This window comes from Clavelina lepadiformis, chromosome 4 (genome assembly GCF_947623445.1).
Source record: "Clavelina lepadiformis chromosome 4, kaClaLepa1.1, whole genome shotgun sequence".
NCBI classification, from domain to species: Eukaryota; Metazoa; Chordata; class Ascidiacea; order Aplousobranchia; family Clavelinidae; genus Clavelina; species Clavelina lepadiformis.
Window position 1 is genome coordinate 18854441 of NC_135243.1, and position 20785 is coordinate 18875225.

The 20785-nt window shown below is 36.3% G+C and overlaps 1 protein-coding gene across 2 annotated transcripts; it reads left to right on the forward strand.

Annotated features, from left to right (window-relative positions):
- Window positions 1–421: 421 nt before the first annotated feature.
- Window positions 422–20231, forward strand: LOC143452116 (uncharacterized). 2 transcript variants are annotated; one of them, XM_076952975.1, is made up of 10 exons: window positions 422–565; window positions 14393–14607; window positions 15288–15874; window positions 16071–16260; window positions 16523–16714; window positions 17022–17135; window positions 17499–17647; window positions 17795–17941; window positions 18076–18191; window positions 19077–20231. In XM_076952975.1, the coding sequence occupies exons 1-10, from the start codon at window positions 556–558 to the stop codon at window positions 19502–19504; spliced, it is 2148 nt and encodes a 715-aa protein (XP_076809090.1). In that variant the 5' UTR covers window positions 422–555; the 3' UTR covers window positions 19505–20231. The 2 variants fall into 2 exon arrangements, with proteins under 2 accessions (XP_076809090.1, XP_076809091.1); XM_076952976.1 differs by lacking the exon at window positions 422–565 and adding an exon at window positions 6428–7571.
- The last annotated feature ends 554 nt before the right edge of the window (window positions 20232–20785 follow it).

A 20785-nucleotide genomic window follows, 5' to 3' on the forward strand; every position in this document is an offset into this window, starting at 1 on the left:
GCAGATAAGTAAGTTTACATTGAACCGTGATTGTGTTTAAACTGGTTTTGGCGATGGACCATATTGGCTCAGATGACACTTGCGGCACCGGGAATAATATAATACAGATATGATGTGCAATTACATTTGTTACGAAGGCTTATCAAAGCCTAATAAGTAATAGGAAACGGTGTAAGGTGCCGTTGTCTACCTTTATTTCATAAATAAATGATGACTGATGTAGCCAGAAAGTTAGAAATTGACGAAAAGTATTTCTTTTCAGAAAAGGTCCGTTAGAAGCTTGTTTGCTGCAATTGTGAAATTACACTATTTTGAAATTTGTTCTTGCTGGCATTTTTGCCCAACATATTTTAGAAATTTAGTTTTAAATCAGCGCAATAAAGCTTTGTTTTATATTTTTTACATATAGAAACGTGAATTTGTTTGAATTTGATCAAAACTTAAAAACTAAATTTTTACAAGCACGAAAGAAGTTAGAGTACAGGTAATTTAAGAAGTTCTTTATTTCCTAAATATTATTTTATTCCGGAACACAGAAAGGGTCCTGTTATCACTATGTTGCAAGGTAAGTAGCATAATTAAGCTATTAAACCTTCTGTAAAGATGTTATGAAATAATACTAAGTATCGGCTATGCTATAAGTAATATAATTAAAATAAATAGTGTTGCTTTATGTTATAAAGTCACACAACTGACAACTGCAAGTGAAGTTTAATAAAGATATATAATAAGTATGCGTGTTTGTAGTAACTTTTTAAGTAATGTGAAAATACATTTGATAAAAAACTTTCACTTTTGATTTAGTCAAACCACAGTTAGCTTTCAGATTATCGTTATCGGTTTTAATCTGCCAGAACGTTAGTTACGTATTCCAACGCTTTATAATTCATTCGAGCGCACAAAAGTTGTAGCTTTTACTGACTATGACGCTTGTATCATCACCGTCTATTCATTGCCACAAACCGAAAATGTTTTCTCATACCAACACCCTTTGTCTGAGAAGGCCCTGCCCCTGCCCTTCTGGTTCTTAGTTTGCGGTTGCGTGCGACGCGGAAGATTTCGTTGTTGGAAGTTATGCGCTTGTGATGCTCTTGCAATTTGTTTAAGGATTACAAATTAAAATAGCATTTGCTTGGCGATGGAAAATATCTTGACAAGTAGGCTATTTCACTTTTTAAATTATTTTTAATAAGTTTGATAAATTTGACCGTGATGTTTATGAAGTTATCGTCTAAAGTTAAAATACATTGCCTGAGATTTTAGATAAAGCTTGGGTATAGGGTAATTTTCCTCAGGTTGGTCTTAAAAGCTTGAGTCAGGAGCTAGTACAAAGTATCTGTTGTGCAATGAGTTATTTGGATGAAGCTGGAAGTTTATTTACGTTCCGCTAAACTCAGCATCCGATTAAAAATAACAATATGCTGTGTGTGTTCGTATATTTATCGGGGTTAATTGTTTTTCAATTTTCGCTTCGGTCTACTTGTTTCCAATATTTTCATTTTAGATTTAGTGGCAGCGCTAACAATTATTCATTTTTATGGAGTTGTTTCATGTAGTTTTATGCTGCACATTTTACGCCGTTGGGGTTTGCGCTTTTTCCTGGTCGTTGTTTGTTTGCGAAGTTAATAATAATGGTTGGTATATTATTGTGTTGCTCCCTCGCAAGCAATGACGGAAGTTAAACGACGTGATACACTAATCGTTTCGGTAAAAATTTTGAATGACTTTGTCTGAACATTCCGTTAGAAGGCGCTATAAACTTATTGTACTGCATTGTGCAAATGTTAATAAAATTCAACTTCCTAAAACAAAAATACGATAGATAAAACTGGTAAAATTTTTATTGTCATAATTGCTAACATGCACCCAAATATTTAAAAGCGTAACGTAATGACATTATGCCTTTAACTTACTGTAATGCTCGACTCAAAATTTTGCAGAAATTTGTGTTCACAATTATAGCTTAATTAAATAAATCACAGAAGTCTTCATCCTGGCTGACGTACATGCTTTTGTACGAAATAAACAAAATTTTGCAAAATAAACAAACTGTACAGTATGCAATAAAATCTTCCGCGGAAAAGTACATCATTATTTGCGTAATAAGTAAGTCATATGTATAGTGCATTTATGGATAGGGCATATATGTACAGTGCATTTATTTATTTATGGTCGTGTTGAAAACCTTTGGTAGGGTGCAATATATTCACCTTGTCTAACAAATTCTTGACGTAAAGAAAACCATGTAAGGTTTTGTGTTGTGGGGGGTAATTTTTAAGGGTTGCAAACCTGCTATTGCTTTTGAAATTACCCAGAGGGCAAAGCTACAAAGGTGAACATTTCTATCTGGTATTTGACATATTTATAGTCAATCGCTATATGTGGGGCTTAGGCACAATTGACTCCTTGCTTATGGTACTTGTAAAACATGTCAAAAACATGGATGAAAAGAAACCCCACGCGCTTAGAAGAGGTTTACAAAATTACTAGTAATAACGTGTTCGCACGCTATGAGATATCACCCAAATATTTTGTCTCATTTTGTTTGCGAAAAAGAGTAATTTTTTTATTATTTTTTTAAATGAATAGAAAAAAAAATGCAAAAGCCGGTTAACAATTGTATCGATGTCTTTACGTTTATATTAGTCATAAAAAATCATAACTTTTTCAATTTGGATTCTTTCAGTCGACTTTCACTTTATTTTTTTTTTTTAGAAAAACAAAAGTTTTTTTTAAGTTTTCAAGACCGATGACTTATATATATTTCACATAAAATACAAGAACCATTCGACGGCGTGTCGTGCACTTTCGACGAATACGAGTTCATTGTCATCCATTGAAATTTGCTTTCACGATGGATTTGGTCAATGCTTGATTTATTGTCAAAACTTCCGCTGCAGAGTGAATGCACTCGAAGTACCTTCAAACACAGCGTTGAATTATCAATTGCTCCGGGCTATAGTGCTTTGTTAAACTTGGTTTACCAAGAGCCATTTAGGTTCAGGTCGCAGATGGACAAAGGTTTGAAGTCAAAAATATCGTTTTTTTTTCTGTAGCCAGCGAAAGCGCTTCTGAAAGAAAATCGGATGCTTATAGGTTCTGTGTATTCAACCAGGATCATATTGAGAAAGAAAGAGTTTCTTGTGTTTATTAGAGAACATTTATAGAAATGTACAGATATGCTTTAAGGATAATAGTGTTGAAAAACATTGTGACGACTTACCGTATACTATAAGCTAACCATATCATTAGCTCTTGGTTTTTTATTTGTTCGCTTATCGTGGGATATTAACCACATGGCGTTTCCGTACAAAAATGATAAGAAATATTTTGCAATTTCTAATAAAACAAGGCAACGATACAAGAAACAATACAAGTCGGCATATGTTTTTCAGGTTAATAAAAGCATCAGTCTAACTACTTGAGCCATAGTTTACCTAAGCTCTACTTACGGTGACAAAGTCAAACCCCGTAGCAAACCAAGGCTTAAGACACAATTCTTCGTCTGGTGCTTACTTGGCGATAAGAATGTGTATCTTATATGGACGTATAGATAAGACTGAGTGAAAGAAAGCCGGCCAAGTGCCCATTTATTCATGCGGTTTATCACGTGCCGTGAAGTTGAGTTAAGACACAAACTGTAATTCGTCATAATCAACTGCTAAGTCTATTTACTTTTTCCTTATACTTCAGAAAACAAGAGCAGTTAAGTTTACAGCTGAAAACATTTACAGCGTTTCATTTGAAGTCTAAAACATACCTCAAGTTGTATTTCAAATGTACGTCAAGTCACTGGTTCGTGCTAACAGTCGTACGTGCAGTAGGCCATAATTTAGAAGTCACATCGTCAAGTGATTAATGGGGAAAACCTTTTAAAACGCTTACATATTTCATTAAAGGTACTATTAAGTACTTGTACGAAGCTTAAAACGCTTATTATTGCATACTTAATATTCAGCTTGCGGATGTTCTTATTAGTCGGGACGGTTTTCGAGCAGAGAGCCAGCAAAAACCGTTATCTTCTGCTGCTATTTAATTATAAGTGCGGGCAGAATTCCTTACTACTTTGTTTACCGACCTCGTTATGAAGCCTCCTCAGGATAATTGTCAACCAAACAGTTTATTCTAAATTTACAAAGTGAACGCACGCTGAGCCATTTTCTTATCTGTGGACAGAATAACCAACTACGTCTTTTAAGATATAAATATACCATAAAATTTACGGAACGACACAACAATTTTTATTAAACAGATTTTAATAAGCTGAAATTAAATTCATTACGTTTTTTTTAATAAATCTGTTTTAATATAATTAATGAATGTTTAAATGTGACAATTCGATCAGAATCCAATTAGTTTATTAAATCCTTGGAAAACGGCAATTACACAAAGTAATAGATCATGTGAACAAAAGGTATAGATGTCAGAATGAGCAATATATTTTTTCGGAAAACCTACTTCTTCTAGCATTGCTGCTTATATATATATAGCAAAAACTTACAATTATAGACTAAAGTCATGTGCATATGGAAAATTTATCAGTTTGGTGTTGGGCAAATGGTTATCAATAAATTCTCCTCTCGGGTTGTGAAATTTTGCAGAAACGCCAAATGGAATGTATCATATACTGTACTTTAAAGAATTTGTCTTGCCAGTATCGTTTATTTCTAACAGATAAAGTTTAACTGCGTTTAGACAAAAAGTAATCCTGTTCCATAAGTACATGACGTGTGACCGTATGTGCTAACATTCTTTTAGTTGGTTTAGTGAAGGAATGTATCAATGAAACAGCTGTGGTTGATCTTTCAATGCATTTGGAGGTGTGTTTTCCCCAACTTAACCATATCGCAGTGGTTACAAGAAAGAAAAGGATTAGGGCATTAGGCGCGCCGCAGATTGAAATCGGGCAGGGACAGAGCAAAAGATAAAGGATTGTAAATACAGGATAGATTAGGGTTCTGTGTGTACAGATTGATAAAGTAGATAATAATTGGAAATTTTGTTATTAGGCACGTCTTAGTTAAGTTTTACAACATTTGTAAATATTGAAATTGCCACCAAAGATATCACTTCTACACTAACTGACAAAGCTATATTTGCAAACAAAATAACACATTGAGAGCGAGAAATTTGCAAAATATGTGCATATTACTCATTTCTGCAACTGATAGGTCTTGCGTGAAAAAATAAATTACTACAGCAACAACAAATCTTAGTAGAACGAAAATCAATTTGCTTATTGACATGAAAAACGTTTGTCTTCATGCTTTGACCACTTGATATCATCCTGGCATAAGAATATCAGTTTTTGTGGAATTTTACGGGGTAAATTTGGCTTCGCTGATTAAGAACCTGTTATTCCTGAAACAATTTACAAAAGTACTGTAGGACGCAAAAACGAGTTAGCGCAACGTTTGATTTTAAAGTTTATTTCGCTTAATTAGCACCGTCAACTTTTCCAACACGTTTCATCACTTTTCGTAAAGTTTGCATTTAAAATCGCAATCAGCAAACGCAGTGACGCAGGCTTGTCAGCAAAGTACAAGCTTGTTTTCATAATTTAAAATTCTTGGCCATATACAAAATACTTCGTAATTGAAAATGGATTCTGGCTTTATCTTTAGTGAGGTTCATTGCTCTTGATAAACAATAACAACTCAGTACGGCTATTGTCAGGCCATTAGTCTATTCGCTTTCTTGATACAGACTGTGGCCGTGTTGAAATTACCAATGGTTGCTAAGTTACACCCAGCCTATGATCCGATTCAATTATTTTTGGTTTCTGGGATGTGATGCCCAGCACGCTCTAATGCGATTAAAAGTCGCATATCCGACTTTACCATTCAATTTGGATGAAAGCAACTATACAACTCTAATAAGCAAGCAATGCGATCGTACGGTGGAATATCGCTCAGGCTTATTTATTTCAATCCACCCTTAAACCAAATTGCATTTTATTAGAATAATCACCGGATCAAACGTAGTCCTGTTTATTCAAACAAACGAATAGCAGAGACACAGTTTCACTTTAGGAGTCACGCGGAGTAGCTCAGCCATTTCTCGACGATCGCATTATCTAGCCAGATGTGTACTGTGACGTTTTTGTTTTTGTCAGTGTAGAATTTGATTCTTTTTGGTAGCTATGTTTTAAGGCAGCTGTATATTTTATGCCAGAGCGATTTAAGAAACATTTTTCAATCTAGTTTCCATTTGCTAACTATGTAATGTGATTATTATTACCATTTAACGTTTCCTGAAAATAAGCAAACTGCTTCGTTTCACATTAAGTTGAACAGGAAATAGGTTGATCTAGGTATAAGTTAGTGGAAATATTTTTTTAAAACATAATTTCAACACCGGTTGATTGCAACACTTTGTAATATCAGCACATAAGGGTGTTGATATTTTTCTTCAAAATAACCATTTGCGCAAAGATAGAGAAAACCTCAACATTTCAATTCAAATTGCGTCATTCAATTGAAACTATCTTGACTGACTAACGTTTTGTATTTGCGGCTATAACTCTAAATTGCTTACCTATGTATTTACATAAGCGTTTATATATCAAGCTGTGCTGGCGTAAGTTTAGTGGTGAAACAGACTGGGTTGCAGCTTTTCTCTCTAATTTTGAGCTGTGACGTATCGCACGGAAAACGCTGAACATCGTGGGTTTATGGTTTGTAGTAAATGATGGTCCATAAACAATGAGATTGCGGCGTGGGTACAAATACAACTACACAGTACAGATTATCTCATTGTGACATAAGAAGGTATACAGGTGGTAGTGTGTATTGCTATTTCCTTAGAAATCGTTTTTGCCCGCGGCGAATGAAATAACGACGTGTGTGTAATTGAAAGTATGTACGTGTCGCTTTGGGACGATGTTTCGATATAATACATACTGCGGTATATTTCGAAGAACTGTTATGGTTGCAAACTTTAGTTATTAACGTTGGTTTAAACCTAGTATAGATTTTACTAACAAACAAATCCATACGAGACGTACGGATAACTGGGTATACAGTAGAGTAGATTACACCCATACGCGCAGCAGTCAGGAAATGTGCCGGGAAATTAACGACTAAGCTTTAGCAAGTCTATATATGTTTTGGGTCATGGCTATGACGACGACTTTGCTTCATTCGAAACCTTGGACAACTTGAAGCAACTTTGTTAATCCAGACGAATCTAATATTAAAATGTATGAGGACAGCTACCGATAACTCAAAGCTCATCAACTCGGAATTTTCGTTAACCAGAAATGCTTTTTGTGGGACCCGGTACATAAATGCTGTTGAAATAGTGCATATATAGTTGCATACATAACGAATTAACGGGGCCAAGTCAACGCAAGTTATCTGAATCACTATTCAACAATTTATCGAGATAATATCTTAGGGGAATTGCGATTTTGGAAGTGATTTTTATCAAAGACTGTGGATATGAAACATTTTTTCTTCTTTTCTCTTTCAGCATTATAGATCTGCTTATAACTGCAAAAGTATGTTTGACGTCAGTGGTATTTACTATCACAACGCGATTTGGAAGGCGATAACAAAATGCTTCATTAGGTACGGAAAAGATTGTCATTTTGTATTTTTAGGATTTTACGGATTTCAAGGGATCCGTCGTTTATAAAATTCCTAACCTACGCAAATAGTTTTGTCTTAAGAGTTATCTTTAAATTGTACTGTTTTTGGCGGCTTACATTTGAAGTATGAAAACTAAGATTACGTGCGCAGTGACGGCTTTACGAAATTGATCACAAATAAGAAGCACATGACTTGACTGATATTCATGCCGTTACGAAAGGAAACATTTCGATTCTGTTTAAAGATTGTTTTCTGTAAAAGTTTGATTTCGATTGTTCAAGCATTGTCATTTGCAACTTTGTGCAAACATCGCCAATAAATCAATGAAATATTTATTTACGAAGTAAATAATTTTGTTCTTTGGTCCTGTCAGATGGAAATGTATTCACATGTCAATGTAATTCTAATAGCCGAACCACAAACGTATGTTAAATTTGTATTGTTTAATTTCGTTTTCGCTTCTTGCAAATAAAGATTTAATGGTAGCCCGCATTTCTTTTATTTTTTCTTGTTGATTCGTTTCATGAAAGAACACTTTGCGTGACTCTTCCTTTCCTGATTTAATTCATATGCAGTTGAGCGCGGCCAAATCGGACTTCGTTTCCATCGTTACCATAGTAAAAACGGTGACCATTTGAATTTTTAACACAACGCTTTTTCTTTATTTAAAAAAGCACTTTGTCTTTGACATTTGGTGTGACACGTGACGGCAATGTCACGCTCTGCGTTAAGAAAAAACACTTTCCCAGGTCTGAGATTTGATCAGTCTATTGTAAAACAAACATTGACTCGGATAATCATGGTGTTCAAATTTATGTATTTAATCCAGACGATCGAGCTAAGCATGAAAAGTTGCTACAGGTTCTGTCGAGTCTAGTGTGGTTTAATTTCAATAAGTTTTAAGACTTTAGGTCTTGGTAAGTTGTACCAACTGTTTTTAAACTTCATACCTTAGCAAAAGAAGACAAAATTCCGTTCTGAACCAGGTGCGAAAGCGCAGTGATATCGATTTCACCGTTACGCCTTATTACTCAATGACGTCATTCTTTAAAAGGAGTCCGTCTCACCACTAAATGCTTAAGTTTTGTCGTTAAGGTGCAGAGTAAACTGCTTTGCTCAGCAATAACAGTTGCCAAAGCTAGCTTTTACGCTCAGCTATTGCAACAAAACCGCAATTGTCATTAATATAGGTCTAGCTTAACTATCGAGTAGTCTTTTTGTTTTCAAAAGTGTTTACCAAGAATTAAAGTTGATTTCAAACTGAGAACCATTTGAGCAGTGGAAAATTTTTCGCTGGTGACCTTGCGTGTGGCGCTGCTAGTCTTTGCTTATTTTATTCTTCTAAAATATCATGTTGCTTTCAGTAACCAGAAAAGTGCGTGAAAACCTAAAATTGATTTGCATGAAAAATTTTCTTCTTTGTTTTTGGCGTACATAGCTAGAGACGTGACGTAATTTTGAAAATTGAAACTTGTAAGGCGATTTCAGGGACAAGTTTCAAACACGCATGGCAGCATTCGTAAGCAGAGAAGCGTGGGTAAGGTGCCCGAATTCAATGCAGAGTCCTTTATCTCAGCTTTTGAAAATGTCTCTGAACCAACGCAGATTTTAAGTTTTTTACTTGTTGGCAAATCCCCAACTCCCCTTTAACCCAAGCTAACAAAGGATCCCAGTAACTATACACCACGCACTATCTAATTTGTATGTGACTTAAGTATCGCTAACAAAAAGGAAGCATAAGACTCAGGTCCCTTTTGGATATCGGTCTTCAGAGAAGCTGAATGGGGGAAGAGCAAATGCATTCTAATTAGTGCCTGAGTTGTTACTTGAGATGCTTCATCTATAGTTCAACGTGCAGCTTTCAATGTGTGTTCATCGAACACCGCTTAAGGATAAATGAAACGACCATACACAAACTCTAACAAGAAGCTTTTAGATATCATAAAATTCGGAGAGTGACTATTTCAACGTAAATTTCTACCCTGTTGGAGATTCGGTTGTCTTTTCGTCCGCTGGACGCATGTTCTTGGTTAAACCAACATTTCCTCCCTCCCTTTCGGTTTGTAGTTTTATGCGCTTTCAGCGTAAATGGATTTAGGGTCGTGGTTTTACTTACACGGGTGTGGCAAGTCCTCCTGTCACATGTTACAAGCGTGTGCATTATGAAAAGAAATAACACTAATATTCGTAAAAGATTGACAAACGATGACTTTGCAAAGAATCTAATATTGCGTCAAATGGCATCGAGTCGTTGGACCATAGAGAAGAAAGTATGAAACCATTTGTCACACCAATTATGATCCATATCGCCATCTTAAAAGGTTCACCGAAATTCCATTCTTATCGATTCAGTGTATTTTCCTTATCATTTTGCAAAGTGAATTTAGTGGAACCTTTCGTCGAAAATTCTATTACAATTATCAAGAGTTTTTGAACGTTTCCAAGTGAGCCACTGTGTTTGCACAAGAGCGCGAAAGCAGGCCACTTAACTACGGACGTCTACAGCCATTATGTGGCTACCATGTCCCTCGTAGAAACCGCTACCGAACTTTACAAGCTGTTTTAAAGGCAATTGAATGAAGTGGATTGCAGTGAAAGGCACCATTTCGTAGCATAGATCAACCTATTGTACCGTACGATATCAGATTCCAAAAAAGATTTTTGATGGGTTTGCAATTTGGAAAATGTTTATACCATAAGAAAAAGTATGCTGTAATGTTTAAAATAGGAGGTTGTATAATTTTTGAGTAACATTACGACCCATCGGGCAGAATAAGATTTAAAATGGCATCGCCAAACCTTTTAAAAATTTAGATGATCACGACATGTCATAAAAGTGACGTAGATGTTGTCATTTAACGATGAAATATCACTTTCTCCGGAAGATTTTCAAACGAGTGGAATATTTTATTTCGCAGTGTTAGTTGTCCATTTTAATCTCAAAGCAATGATTACGCTTAATTTAGTGCAGAAAACAAGGTAATAGAACAAAAAGATTCAGGCGATAGAAGAAACTTGTGGTGGCCTACCACGTTAACGCCAGTCGGTTTCGTTGACGCATTTACAAAATGGTACTAACACTTTTTTCCAAAAGCTCTTTGATGGTAAAACGTATAATTGGAAGTCAAAAGTTTGTTTGCCTAACGTCTGAATTTTTTGATAAGATCGAACAGTCTTTCGCATTCCCTTGGGAGTTGATGCGGCAAAAAATGAAATTAAATTGACGTAATGTCGCTGTAAAGCTGTCAATTTTAATGCTCTTGGGGTCTAGGCTCAACGAAAGAGTCGAAACCATGTTATCGATTTTGCAGCGGAGGTATCGCATTCACTTCACCGCAATCTGCAAGTGCCTGCTCTAAAATATACGTGATTACTGCTGTAGCCTAATGACGATTCAGGTAAACTGAAAACCAGCCTGCAACATATGGTGGATAGGGACGATTATCGGAATTTTGCTAGGCACTGATTCAGTGGTTGCTTAGAGTTTATTTCATTTGGGTTTCCTATGAGCCTTTGACAAGTTGGCGCAGTCCGTTGAGAAATAATAAATCGCCCGTGAAAGGATACAGTTTTTGATCGATGTCTGTCCTAACTATAACGTATTCTTTTATTGCTACGTTACGAATTTTTACGGAACGCTTTTCAAAAATGTTAGTGAAACATCATGTGAATATTTATAGCTTGCGTGGCCCAGGGAAATCGAAGTATAGTCGTTGACTATTTCATTATCAGTTGAGCTTGATGGCATTTCGTATAGGAGTGTTCGCGATGGTTGTAACTCTGACAACTGCATTTATCGTATCCCACTGGCTTGAAGACCCTTTTAACACAAGCCAGATTTGGCTTGTCAAGGGGATACCTATCTAAGAGAGACGTTCACGGTATTTTAGAAAAAAAGGCCGCTCAAACCGGGGGCTTTTTAACTTTCTTCTTCGGCAGACTTTTTTATTCGGAGCGGCACCTTTGTTTTTTCTTCACTTCGCTGGCGCAATCCTTCGTTTGTTCGAAAGGAAAGATACAGGCTTTGACCGAAAACTTTCATGCAAAATAGCTACGTAGAGCTGTTTGCTGTGCGATCAATTGGGAGGCACTAAAAAGATTAATGGTAGAGAGTTATCAAGCGCTTGCAATGTCGCTTTATCATACCGCAAAGTTGAAAAGTCGAAAGTTGGGAAATCAAAAATGCGCAATTAATGAGGTGCTTTATTTGGCAAAGAAATAGTTTTTACCTTCCATGTGCAAGTGATGGATTATGTGTGCACTCGTTCGTAAACATTGTTTAGCGATTATTTATGTTCACTTAAGCCTTAACTTGGCTTCTTAATTTAACTATCTTTCAGTGTTAAGGGGCCAAGAGTCACAGTTAACACAAACCTGCAAACTGTGTGGCATAAGAGCTAAGTCAGTTTAAGATGAAGGTATAACTTTGGTAATTTAGCATTTTATTTTATTTGGTAGTTGTTGTTTGGATTAGAAGTGCAAATGGTACTCCCAGGTACATAGATTTTTATGTGCACAAAAGGTGAAACCTGTTTACCTAAAAGCACACATCTTTGTTTTGTTCTGTTTATTTTGTTCTAAAGAAAAAGTAATTGCTGATTTATTTAAGGCTGACTGAATACATGTAAACTATTACACCCATAATTGCATGAGAAAGATTTTAAATTATTATGACCTAATGGGTCATTAACTAGATTGATCAATTAGAAAAGGCTCCGACTCACGAAGGTGTAGTTAGCCTGTTAGCTCTCACAACTAGATTCGAGACAAGGCCACAAAATTGCCGGTAAGGTGTACATTTAGCTTGTTCTATAGCTGTTTCAACGTGATCGGGACAACTTGTAACATGTGCATTGAAAAAAAACTTTTCACGTGCCTGAAGCTTGCTGTGCTGTGCTACCAGCAGACTTCAACAAGAATAAGGTAGTCAAGTGTAACGAATTTCTCTAGCATAAAAGTGGAACTCGAAGCGAGGTCGTTGTCAGTAAATTAGGTTGTTGGTTGGAAAAAGAAATTAGGTTGGGAGAAAATAAGTGTGGGGGAAAACTTTCATAAAATGTTGTAATGAAAGCTAGCAAAGGTGATAAATGAAATAACCAATTAATAATAACCGCCTGAAAGCATTTTTTGAAATTCAATCGAAAATCTTTGCAAAGACTAATCTGTTTCTGACAGTTTCTGTAAAAGATTTTATAATATTCGATTTATTTTAATACGTTTTGTCACTTTAAACTCGTATAATTATTTGAGACAAGTTTCTTTAAAGGTTGTTTACTACAAAAGAACATGTGACGGGGTCTAGTTGTGCAAATTGGAACAAGCAAAACACTTAGTTGTTACAAGCTGTTGCTGAAATTTTATTGAAGCATAACTGTTATAAAATTTGTTGCTGCATCACCGACTTTTTAACTAACCACGGGTATGCATGGTCGCCCAGTGTCTGTAAAAGCGCTGGTGAGAGTAGACGGACCTTATAAATGGTATGATCTCAAGACGCAACCGGGGCTTTGCAGCAGATTAACGCATTGTACGGGCATCTGAACGCCAAGCGTTAAGTTAGAGTTTGTTTAGGGAATAGATTGAGGTTAAGAATAAAATTAGATTAACATTTTAGCAATAAAAATGTCGTGGATAAATAATTTTGCCAGTGACGTAGACGCTGCCGCATCTGATCTGCGAAGAGTGGTTTCAGTTTTTAGGTTTTTAACTTTTTGCCACAAAAAAAATTTATAAACAAAGTCTGATCTGATATTCATAATCATATGTTTTTGCAGCATGTGCCAAACTTGGTTCCAGGTGGATTCAACAAACGAACGATTTAACCCTGGACGACCCAACCAACATCTTTGGTTGAATAGTGGGTTGATCTATCCTTAGTTGATTCGTACGTGGGTTGAATTGACCGATTACCATCACCGTCAAATTCTACGCTACATTTAGGCTGTTTGAAATTTTGTGGCATCGATTTGTGCTTATCTGGCTTCCAAAGGAGATAAAATAGTTTCAATTAAGAGTCTTAGAACATAAGCTTTTTTTTCTTCGGTATTCACGAAGACTATGAATATGATAACGCTCAAAGTAGTGTAAAAGCAAATGAAATGTAAGTCGCAATATATAAATAGACGGTCTTTTTATAACGCGACCACGAGATCGCTTTTCAGATGTGAGGCTGCATTAGTTGTTCTACATAAATATGCACTGTATGAATATACTGTATGAACAAAATAAAATATTCAATCCCCTGGAAGTAAGCGCTTGATTTTACCTGTTCAAGGCGCAAATAAGGTTCTCTATTAGAAGCAAAATATTGACGTCACAGCCTTCATAAAACGTGTTGTAAAACGACACGTGGTCGACGTTTGATGGAACACACCAACAGACCGGATTAAGTGTTACTAAAATCGTGAACAGAAGAACTGTACACGAAGAGCTTTTACTTTCAGTGTTTTAGAAGTCTAGTCGCCCATCTAAATGAACGTGTAATTACAACGCCCTTCGTCGGAAGTGTTTTATTTCTTTCTAAAATCGAAATTTAGTTGAACAGTCATAGTAATACATGTCGCGTCGCGCTCTTATTTCAGGTACAGGCCTATTGTACGTGTGCACGGTCAGGATTTTAGTGATTTTTAGATTTAATTTTTGCTTCAGAAACCTTGCGCAGATCAGCTTAATAGTATGTTTTATTAAAAAGGCAAGAGTTACTTACATTGCATAACACAGAACATAGACAGTTAATATTCTATTTTATGTCCATATTATAGTAAACATAAAACTTAATGCATGTTTTCTTTCATTTTTAGGTTATAAGTCAACTGAGATAAAATCTGGTTTGAAATCGAAATATCCACCGCCACCGTACATTGCTTGGAAAAACGTCAGCGACACGTCATTTGCACATGATACCGACCAGAGAAGAGCTTTGGGCATGGATTTAAAAAGTGGCACGCTGACTCTGCCCAAAATTCATAACTCAATCGAGTCGACAATCAGTTCCTTGAGACAGCAGCATAAAGAGGTATAACAAAGCATATTTGGCAGAAGAGCCTCCATAACTGTAGTTTGGTTGATAAAGTTTAAAACCCAAGACGCAGAACTTCCGAAATACTAAAAAGAACAACCAAGCAAAGTTCAAAGTTTTTTTTAAGGATTACCGTGTATAGCATTCCCACCCTGGCCCAACCCTCGCAGCTTTTTGTCATAATTTCCTTTTCAGTAAAGAAAGGAAGAAATCTGAGGGTTTGGTTTTCACAGCAATGCCTGACAACTGTAGTGAAAAATGCGAAAACAAAATTACTCACTTTGTGATTCATTTCTATATACTTTTTAAGTGGGAGGATTTCAATTCATCGTGATCTTTTTGTTGTGGAAAATTTAAACTGGGTTACTGTTTGAAACAAGCAGCTGTAGATGTTCACATTACACAGAGAGATTGTAAAATGTTTCGCAACTGACTTGTTATTAAAATATTTCATTTTATACGTTCGATGCTCGTTTCTACTTTAAAATGTAAATCCTCTTTGTGAATTTTAAGTGGGGCAAGCAGCGCAATTTTCTATGTCTCAAAAAGTATGTCATTACTATTTGAAGAAATACTAATTTCTAGTAAAGTATATATGTTTGTGCTTTACATTAATACAATAAATTTTTAACCGCAAATTTATTTAACCTTTTAAAATGCAATGATAACTTTTGCAGGTTAAGGAAGCAGCAAGCGACAGAACCAAAATAAAACAAACCGTCGAACAAGTTTTAAAGCCAATTTGCGAAAATGTCAAACAGCATAAGCTCATCAACAACGAAGCTTTAAAGCTGCTATTGACGCTACACAAGAGTGTTTTGAGTCGATCGATTGCATGCACTACACCCCCACCGCCAGAACCTATTACGTCACCAGTTGATGATGACAAACGTACGTCAGAAACATGTTTTTTGCCTCCAGTGGTGACCTCTCAAAGCACAGCTACTCCAAACCGGCCAAGACCCCCTCTGTCGTCCGGTATTCGGTATCCAGCCATAACAAATACTTCTTTGACAAGAAGCCCCCTTGCTTCGAGAGGGAGCACCAGGGTTTCGTCGCCGCCGAGAAGAACGTCTTTTCAGTCGAGGTTGTCTCCGACGAATGACTCGATTTCAGAAGAACAGATATCGGAGCGACACGAAAAATTGCAACGATTCTCTGATGAAGTTGAACTTCAGGCATGCACGTTACAAGCAGCTTACTCAACTTTCTCCCAACGTGTCCTGGTACCCTTGCAAACCTTCTGCAAGCAGCATCGAACCAAGTAAATACTGTTTTAATCAACCTATTGTTTTTTACCTGTTACTTTTCATAACCTTAACAAATGCAAATTTTCTAGCACCTCAAGCATGCTTTGAAGTTGCAATTTGAATTTATCGTTAGTTTTACAGCTTTTGCAGTAATTATTTTCACACACTTTTATTTTGCCTTTTAATGATCATGTTTCTTGGCAATTTCAGAGCAAAATCTCATATGAAGGAAGGATTGAAAGCTGACATTAACATAGAAAATGAAACGAAATCGTCCAACGAAGTCCACAAAAGCGAATTTTTAATCGTTCAAACGATGAACAAAATCAAACAACTCCTGTGGACTAGCTCAGAGGGCGTGCCCATGCACTTATTTTCTAACAGCGGCATATCGAAAGAGGTAAAAGTCACTTTTATTAAGGACGAGATCATAAAACTATTTATAAACTCTAAACAAACAACCTGAAAGATAAATAGTCCCTTTGTTCTTTTTAAGTTATTAACAGTTTTATGTTTTAAGTCTATTGTGAATTATAGCAGAAATATTGTTTTTAATTTAAGTCTTTTAACGTTTTGTCACTGTAAAATGTAGGCTATTTTATATCTGAAATGTATAATCAATCACTTCATGACGAAACGGTTTCATTTTTGATTTTGTGCAGATTTCAGGTGACGTTGATTGCGAACGCTTTCCACTTGTCCGTATTATTCCTGATATCTTGCAAAAATTCGATGAAGTGCTTGATAGCGCTACTTTGTGGTTAAAGTGCGACAAGTTGTACACGGAGAATGCTAAGTGCGGATTACACAGAGCTCACCGGCGTTATGTGAAAACAGAACGAATGTGGCAAGAGGTAAGCCGAGCTTTAAATAAATTTCAGCATATTATTTGCTACGGGTTGTATGATTGTAAACAATATTGATACAGTATACGTATAGAGCTGCATGCGCCGTATTTCTATAGAAGTTCTTTGTGTAAAGTTTTTCAATTAAATTACAAATGCTATACAATTAAGCTTATAGCATTAAATATCAGTTTAAAAATGTCCCAATGACTTTTCGTGCAATTAGTACCTAAGTTTTGCTTCAAAAAGCACAAAATTGATGCGCAGTGGAAGACGACCGAAAACGTGCATGTGATGCGGCCATTTTTCGTTTCAGACAAGACAGTCCCACAGACAGCTTCTGTGCGAGTGGGACCACATGAATGGGGAAGTGCACACAAACTCCACCAGACTTGAAACCCTAGAACATGACATCGAAATGCTGCGAGAGGTAAGACAAATCATGTGGAAAGAAACCCGATTGTTTGCTTGCAGGTGTTAAACTGAAACTTGATACTCTAGCAGACGAAATAAAAACGCAATGACTCTTTCTGTATACTCAGTTTGTTTGTTCAACTGAAATTTCCGTCATTTTCCTTTACGGTTCGTGAATCTTTGTTGAATTTTCGCACTGAACTGCGCGCTACTGAGCTTATAGGATTGCACATTAGTTCAAGCAAAATAAATAAAATAAAGTCACCAGTGACGTGCAGAGGTTTTGAAACACTGAGCATTGAATAACACGAGTATTGGAAATGTAAGAAGAAGTTAAATTTAACGTTGGTCGTTAAAATAACATGTCTGCTTTAACTAGGACATGAGTAAATCCCAAGACCAACGAAGAACTCTTGAGATCAAAATGCGAAATGCCAACGAAAACATCGATCACCTGAGAACACGTCATAGGGCTCTGAGGAGAAGAATCAATCTTCTTGATCGGAAAATAGAAGCAAGGGAAAGGAAGTACGTTCGAACTATATTCCATACTACAAAATTCATCTTCAAATTATATCAGTCTCCAGCTGTAGCTTTAATTTTCTCCTTTTACTGTTATCGGATGTTTGTTTTATTTTGTGAACACCAAGTGGCAATTTATTTTTGTCGATTCAGTTATGAATATCTTGAGTCCCGCGTGCGAACCCTCAAAGCTGATCAAGATGCAATGCAGGAAAAACTGAGAATCAGCGACGAATACGCTGCCTCGTTGCAGACAAAAATGCAACAATTTTACAACAACCGTGCCGCTTGGAATAGAAGGTAAATAACGCGTGGCCTCATTCGCTTTTGACGTTATTGTTCAAAATTACAGTGATCTATAGTGCTAGACAAAACTTATATGTAGTTTTTTTGACAAAACTTTTGAAAAATTTGAGCTATTTCTCTACATACAGGTATCTGGAGAAAACTGATCCTGATGTCTTGCAATCCCGGATCGAAGCTGCCCGACTTCGAATTCCTCTTCCAACTGTTCGCGAAAAGACGTTTATCCTTAAATCGAGGATCGAAAGTAAGTGAGGGACCTGGTCAAATTGTTTTTGTAAAAATACAAATATATCCGGCCTTTTTATTTTACTTAATCGCACAATTTTGCACCGTGCTGTAATTTTGCATATTGCAGATTTATCGGATTTAATTCACGTTAGAAAAAACAAACTTAAAGTGTTAAAAACGTAAACCTTAAATCAAAGAAAAGTTGTCAGTGAGTATACCGGAAAAAACAGTTTTTCACTAATTCTTAGCGGGTAAGCAAATATTGCCAAAAATGTGTCGAAAAATCACAAATTTAGCGGTAATTATGACGAACATACTCGCAATTATGAAGTCACATTGTAAAATAAAGCACTTGGCTTGTTTGGCTCAAGTGTGAACGACAAGAAGTAGGCAGGCTATACGCTTAAAGCGTATATACTTAAGTACGTAACAGGAATATCCGGCGTTAATTAAGCCTAACCTAACTTACAGTTGGTGGAGTTTTACTAATAAAGGTATAGATGATGCTGTGTATAAGCTACAGCTCTTTGAGCCCAACCTTAACTAGCGCAAGGCGTCAGCTAAGTTAGCACCCGGTGATTGCAGTAAAGAAACGAATGCCTCACTCGTACATGTACCGTCGCCTGTGAAATGTCCATATTTAAAAGAAACAACAATAATCGCATATCACCGCTTACCTCACTACCACATGGTGACACCACGTTCGTCGTTACCTTCACCATGATTGGCATGAAGCACTTGATTACCACATAGATCATTACATTTTTCCTTTGGTATATACTTCTTGACAACTATTATTTAATTTAAAGTCAACGTGACTCTAAATTTGTTCATCACGTTAAATACCTTAATACCTTTGATCTAAGTACTTAAATGCTTAAAATGTAATTATATGTTTTAGATCTCCGTGAAGCTTTGTCAGTTGTATCAGAGCGGTTGGAAGTAAACAACGTGCATTGGGCGGCTCTGTGCTTTCACTTACCCTGGCCGGACAACTTTCTTTTAACACTTCCGGAAGTCCGATCCGGAAATTACCAGCATAAAGATCTCGCTGATAGCGACGATTCCTCCTCAACTTCGTCAGCTTCATCAACATCCGCGGGAAAGTCCCAGATGTGCGACAAACGAAAGCACTGGCCAGCCATTCGCAAGGTCATTGAATACGTCAAAGGTCATTGCCCTGGCACCGAACAGCAGCAGAGGTCATTTATGTTTGATCTGTGGCTACGCAACAATGGAAAATACGCGACAATCGATACGTTATTGAACGCCTTGCGTGTGTCACGTATTCCCGATCTGGCGACGCATGTCGAACGATGCGTAAAATGATGCACGCTTACGTTTGCCGTGCGTCAAGCGAAATTGTTAACGGTATTGATACATTTTACCGAACATAGAAATTTAGCCAGTCTGTGAAAATCTAGACTCTACAACGTGAGTGACGCGGAAATTTTGTGCAGAAAAACTTCTGGGTTGTCATATGCAATTCGTACTATTATCGTCTATATGTTATGCAATTGCCTTATACTGTGTTATACGATTTATTGCCGTCCTTCAGCTTGCCTATGGTAGATCTCGATGACATCATACCAATGAACAAGATGAATGTGATTCAAATATATGTCACGTATTTTCGCTCTGTTTGATTACATAACGTATGTATTAGCAATCATTTGTTTAAATCATATTGCCAGCTTGCCATAGCGACAAAGCTTCCCATAAGTTAACCAATTGCCGTCCAAATTTTAAATGTGCAGTAGTAGGTAGTCTGATATGTGACAGCTACGATAATAGCCATTTTCTGTTTATTTGTTTAGTACATTAGGCCTTCATGAAATTTATGAAAGCGAAGATACGAATATACGACGCCATTAGCCCTTTGCGAATTTGACATTAGAAGTATTTTATTCTGCTTCTGAACAAATGTAGTTTTAGACTTTAGATACCACAGTGTGTAATATTCACAAAGTATCCGTGACATACCATATTATTCTATTTATTCGAATGGTGATTTTTTGCTTGATTGTTATAAAACAAAATGTTTGTTTAAAACTGATTTCAATAGTGAAGTGATTTTTTTTAATTTTTATCTCGCTTCTTATTTCGCAAAATGAAAATAAATAAAACGACACAAAGTAACCGACAATATTTGATCGTTAAAGACGATTTTTTTCACCAAAAGTTAGATCACAGGCGTAATCTTTCGGCTGAAGTAAACTGCACTATCTGACAAAGCCGCAGAGTTAAGCCATTTCAGAAATTGCTACCAACAGCCCGTTTAGTAGTATTGCAACAAAAATGCTTGACTTTACTTCCTAGTCAGAGGCGTTGTTGTAAATATCGAAATTTGATCTCTAGCGCTAGCAAGGGGAAGCTCTTTAGTCGTTATTATAGGGCATAAAAGCATTTTCTATGAAAAGCTTTTAATTTGTTATACTGCACTTCCGTGTGTATTGTGTGCTATGCACCAAGTTATTATGGTGGTTCACAACCTTTTTTTGGTTCGCGACACCGTTCTCAGTAAAAAATACTTGATTCCATTCAGAATTGCTTACAACTTTTGTTTTTGAACAAGTTGGTTCTGCAAAAAAGGTCTACTTGAGGCTTTTG

Excerpts from the sequence above, each read along its gene's own strand:
- LOC143452116 (XM_076952975.1), top strand. Across the intron at positions 17,136-17,498 it reads ACATCGAAATGCTGCGAGAG|GACATGAGTAAATCCCAAGA; the intron begins GTAAGACAAATC and ends TGCTTTAACTAG. Across the intron at positions 18,192-19,076 it reads CCTTAAATCGAGGATCGAAA|ATCTCCGTGAAGCTTTGTCA; the intron begins GTAAGTGAGGGA and ends TATATGTTTTAG.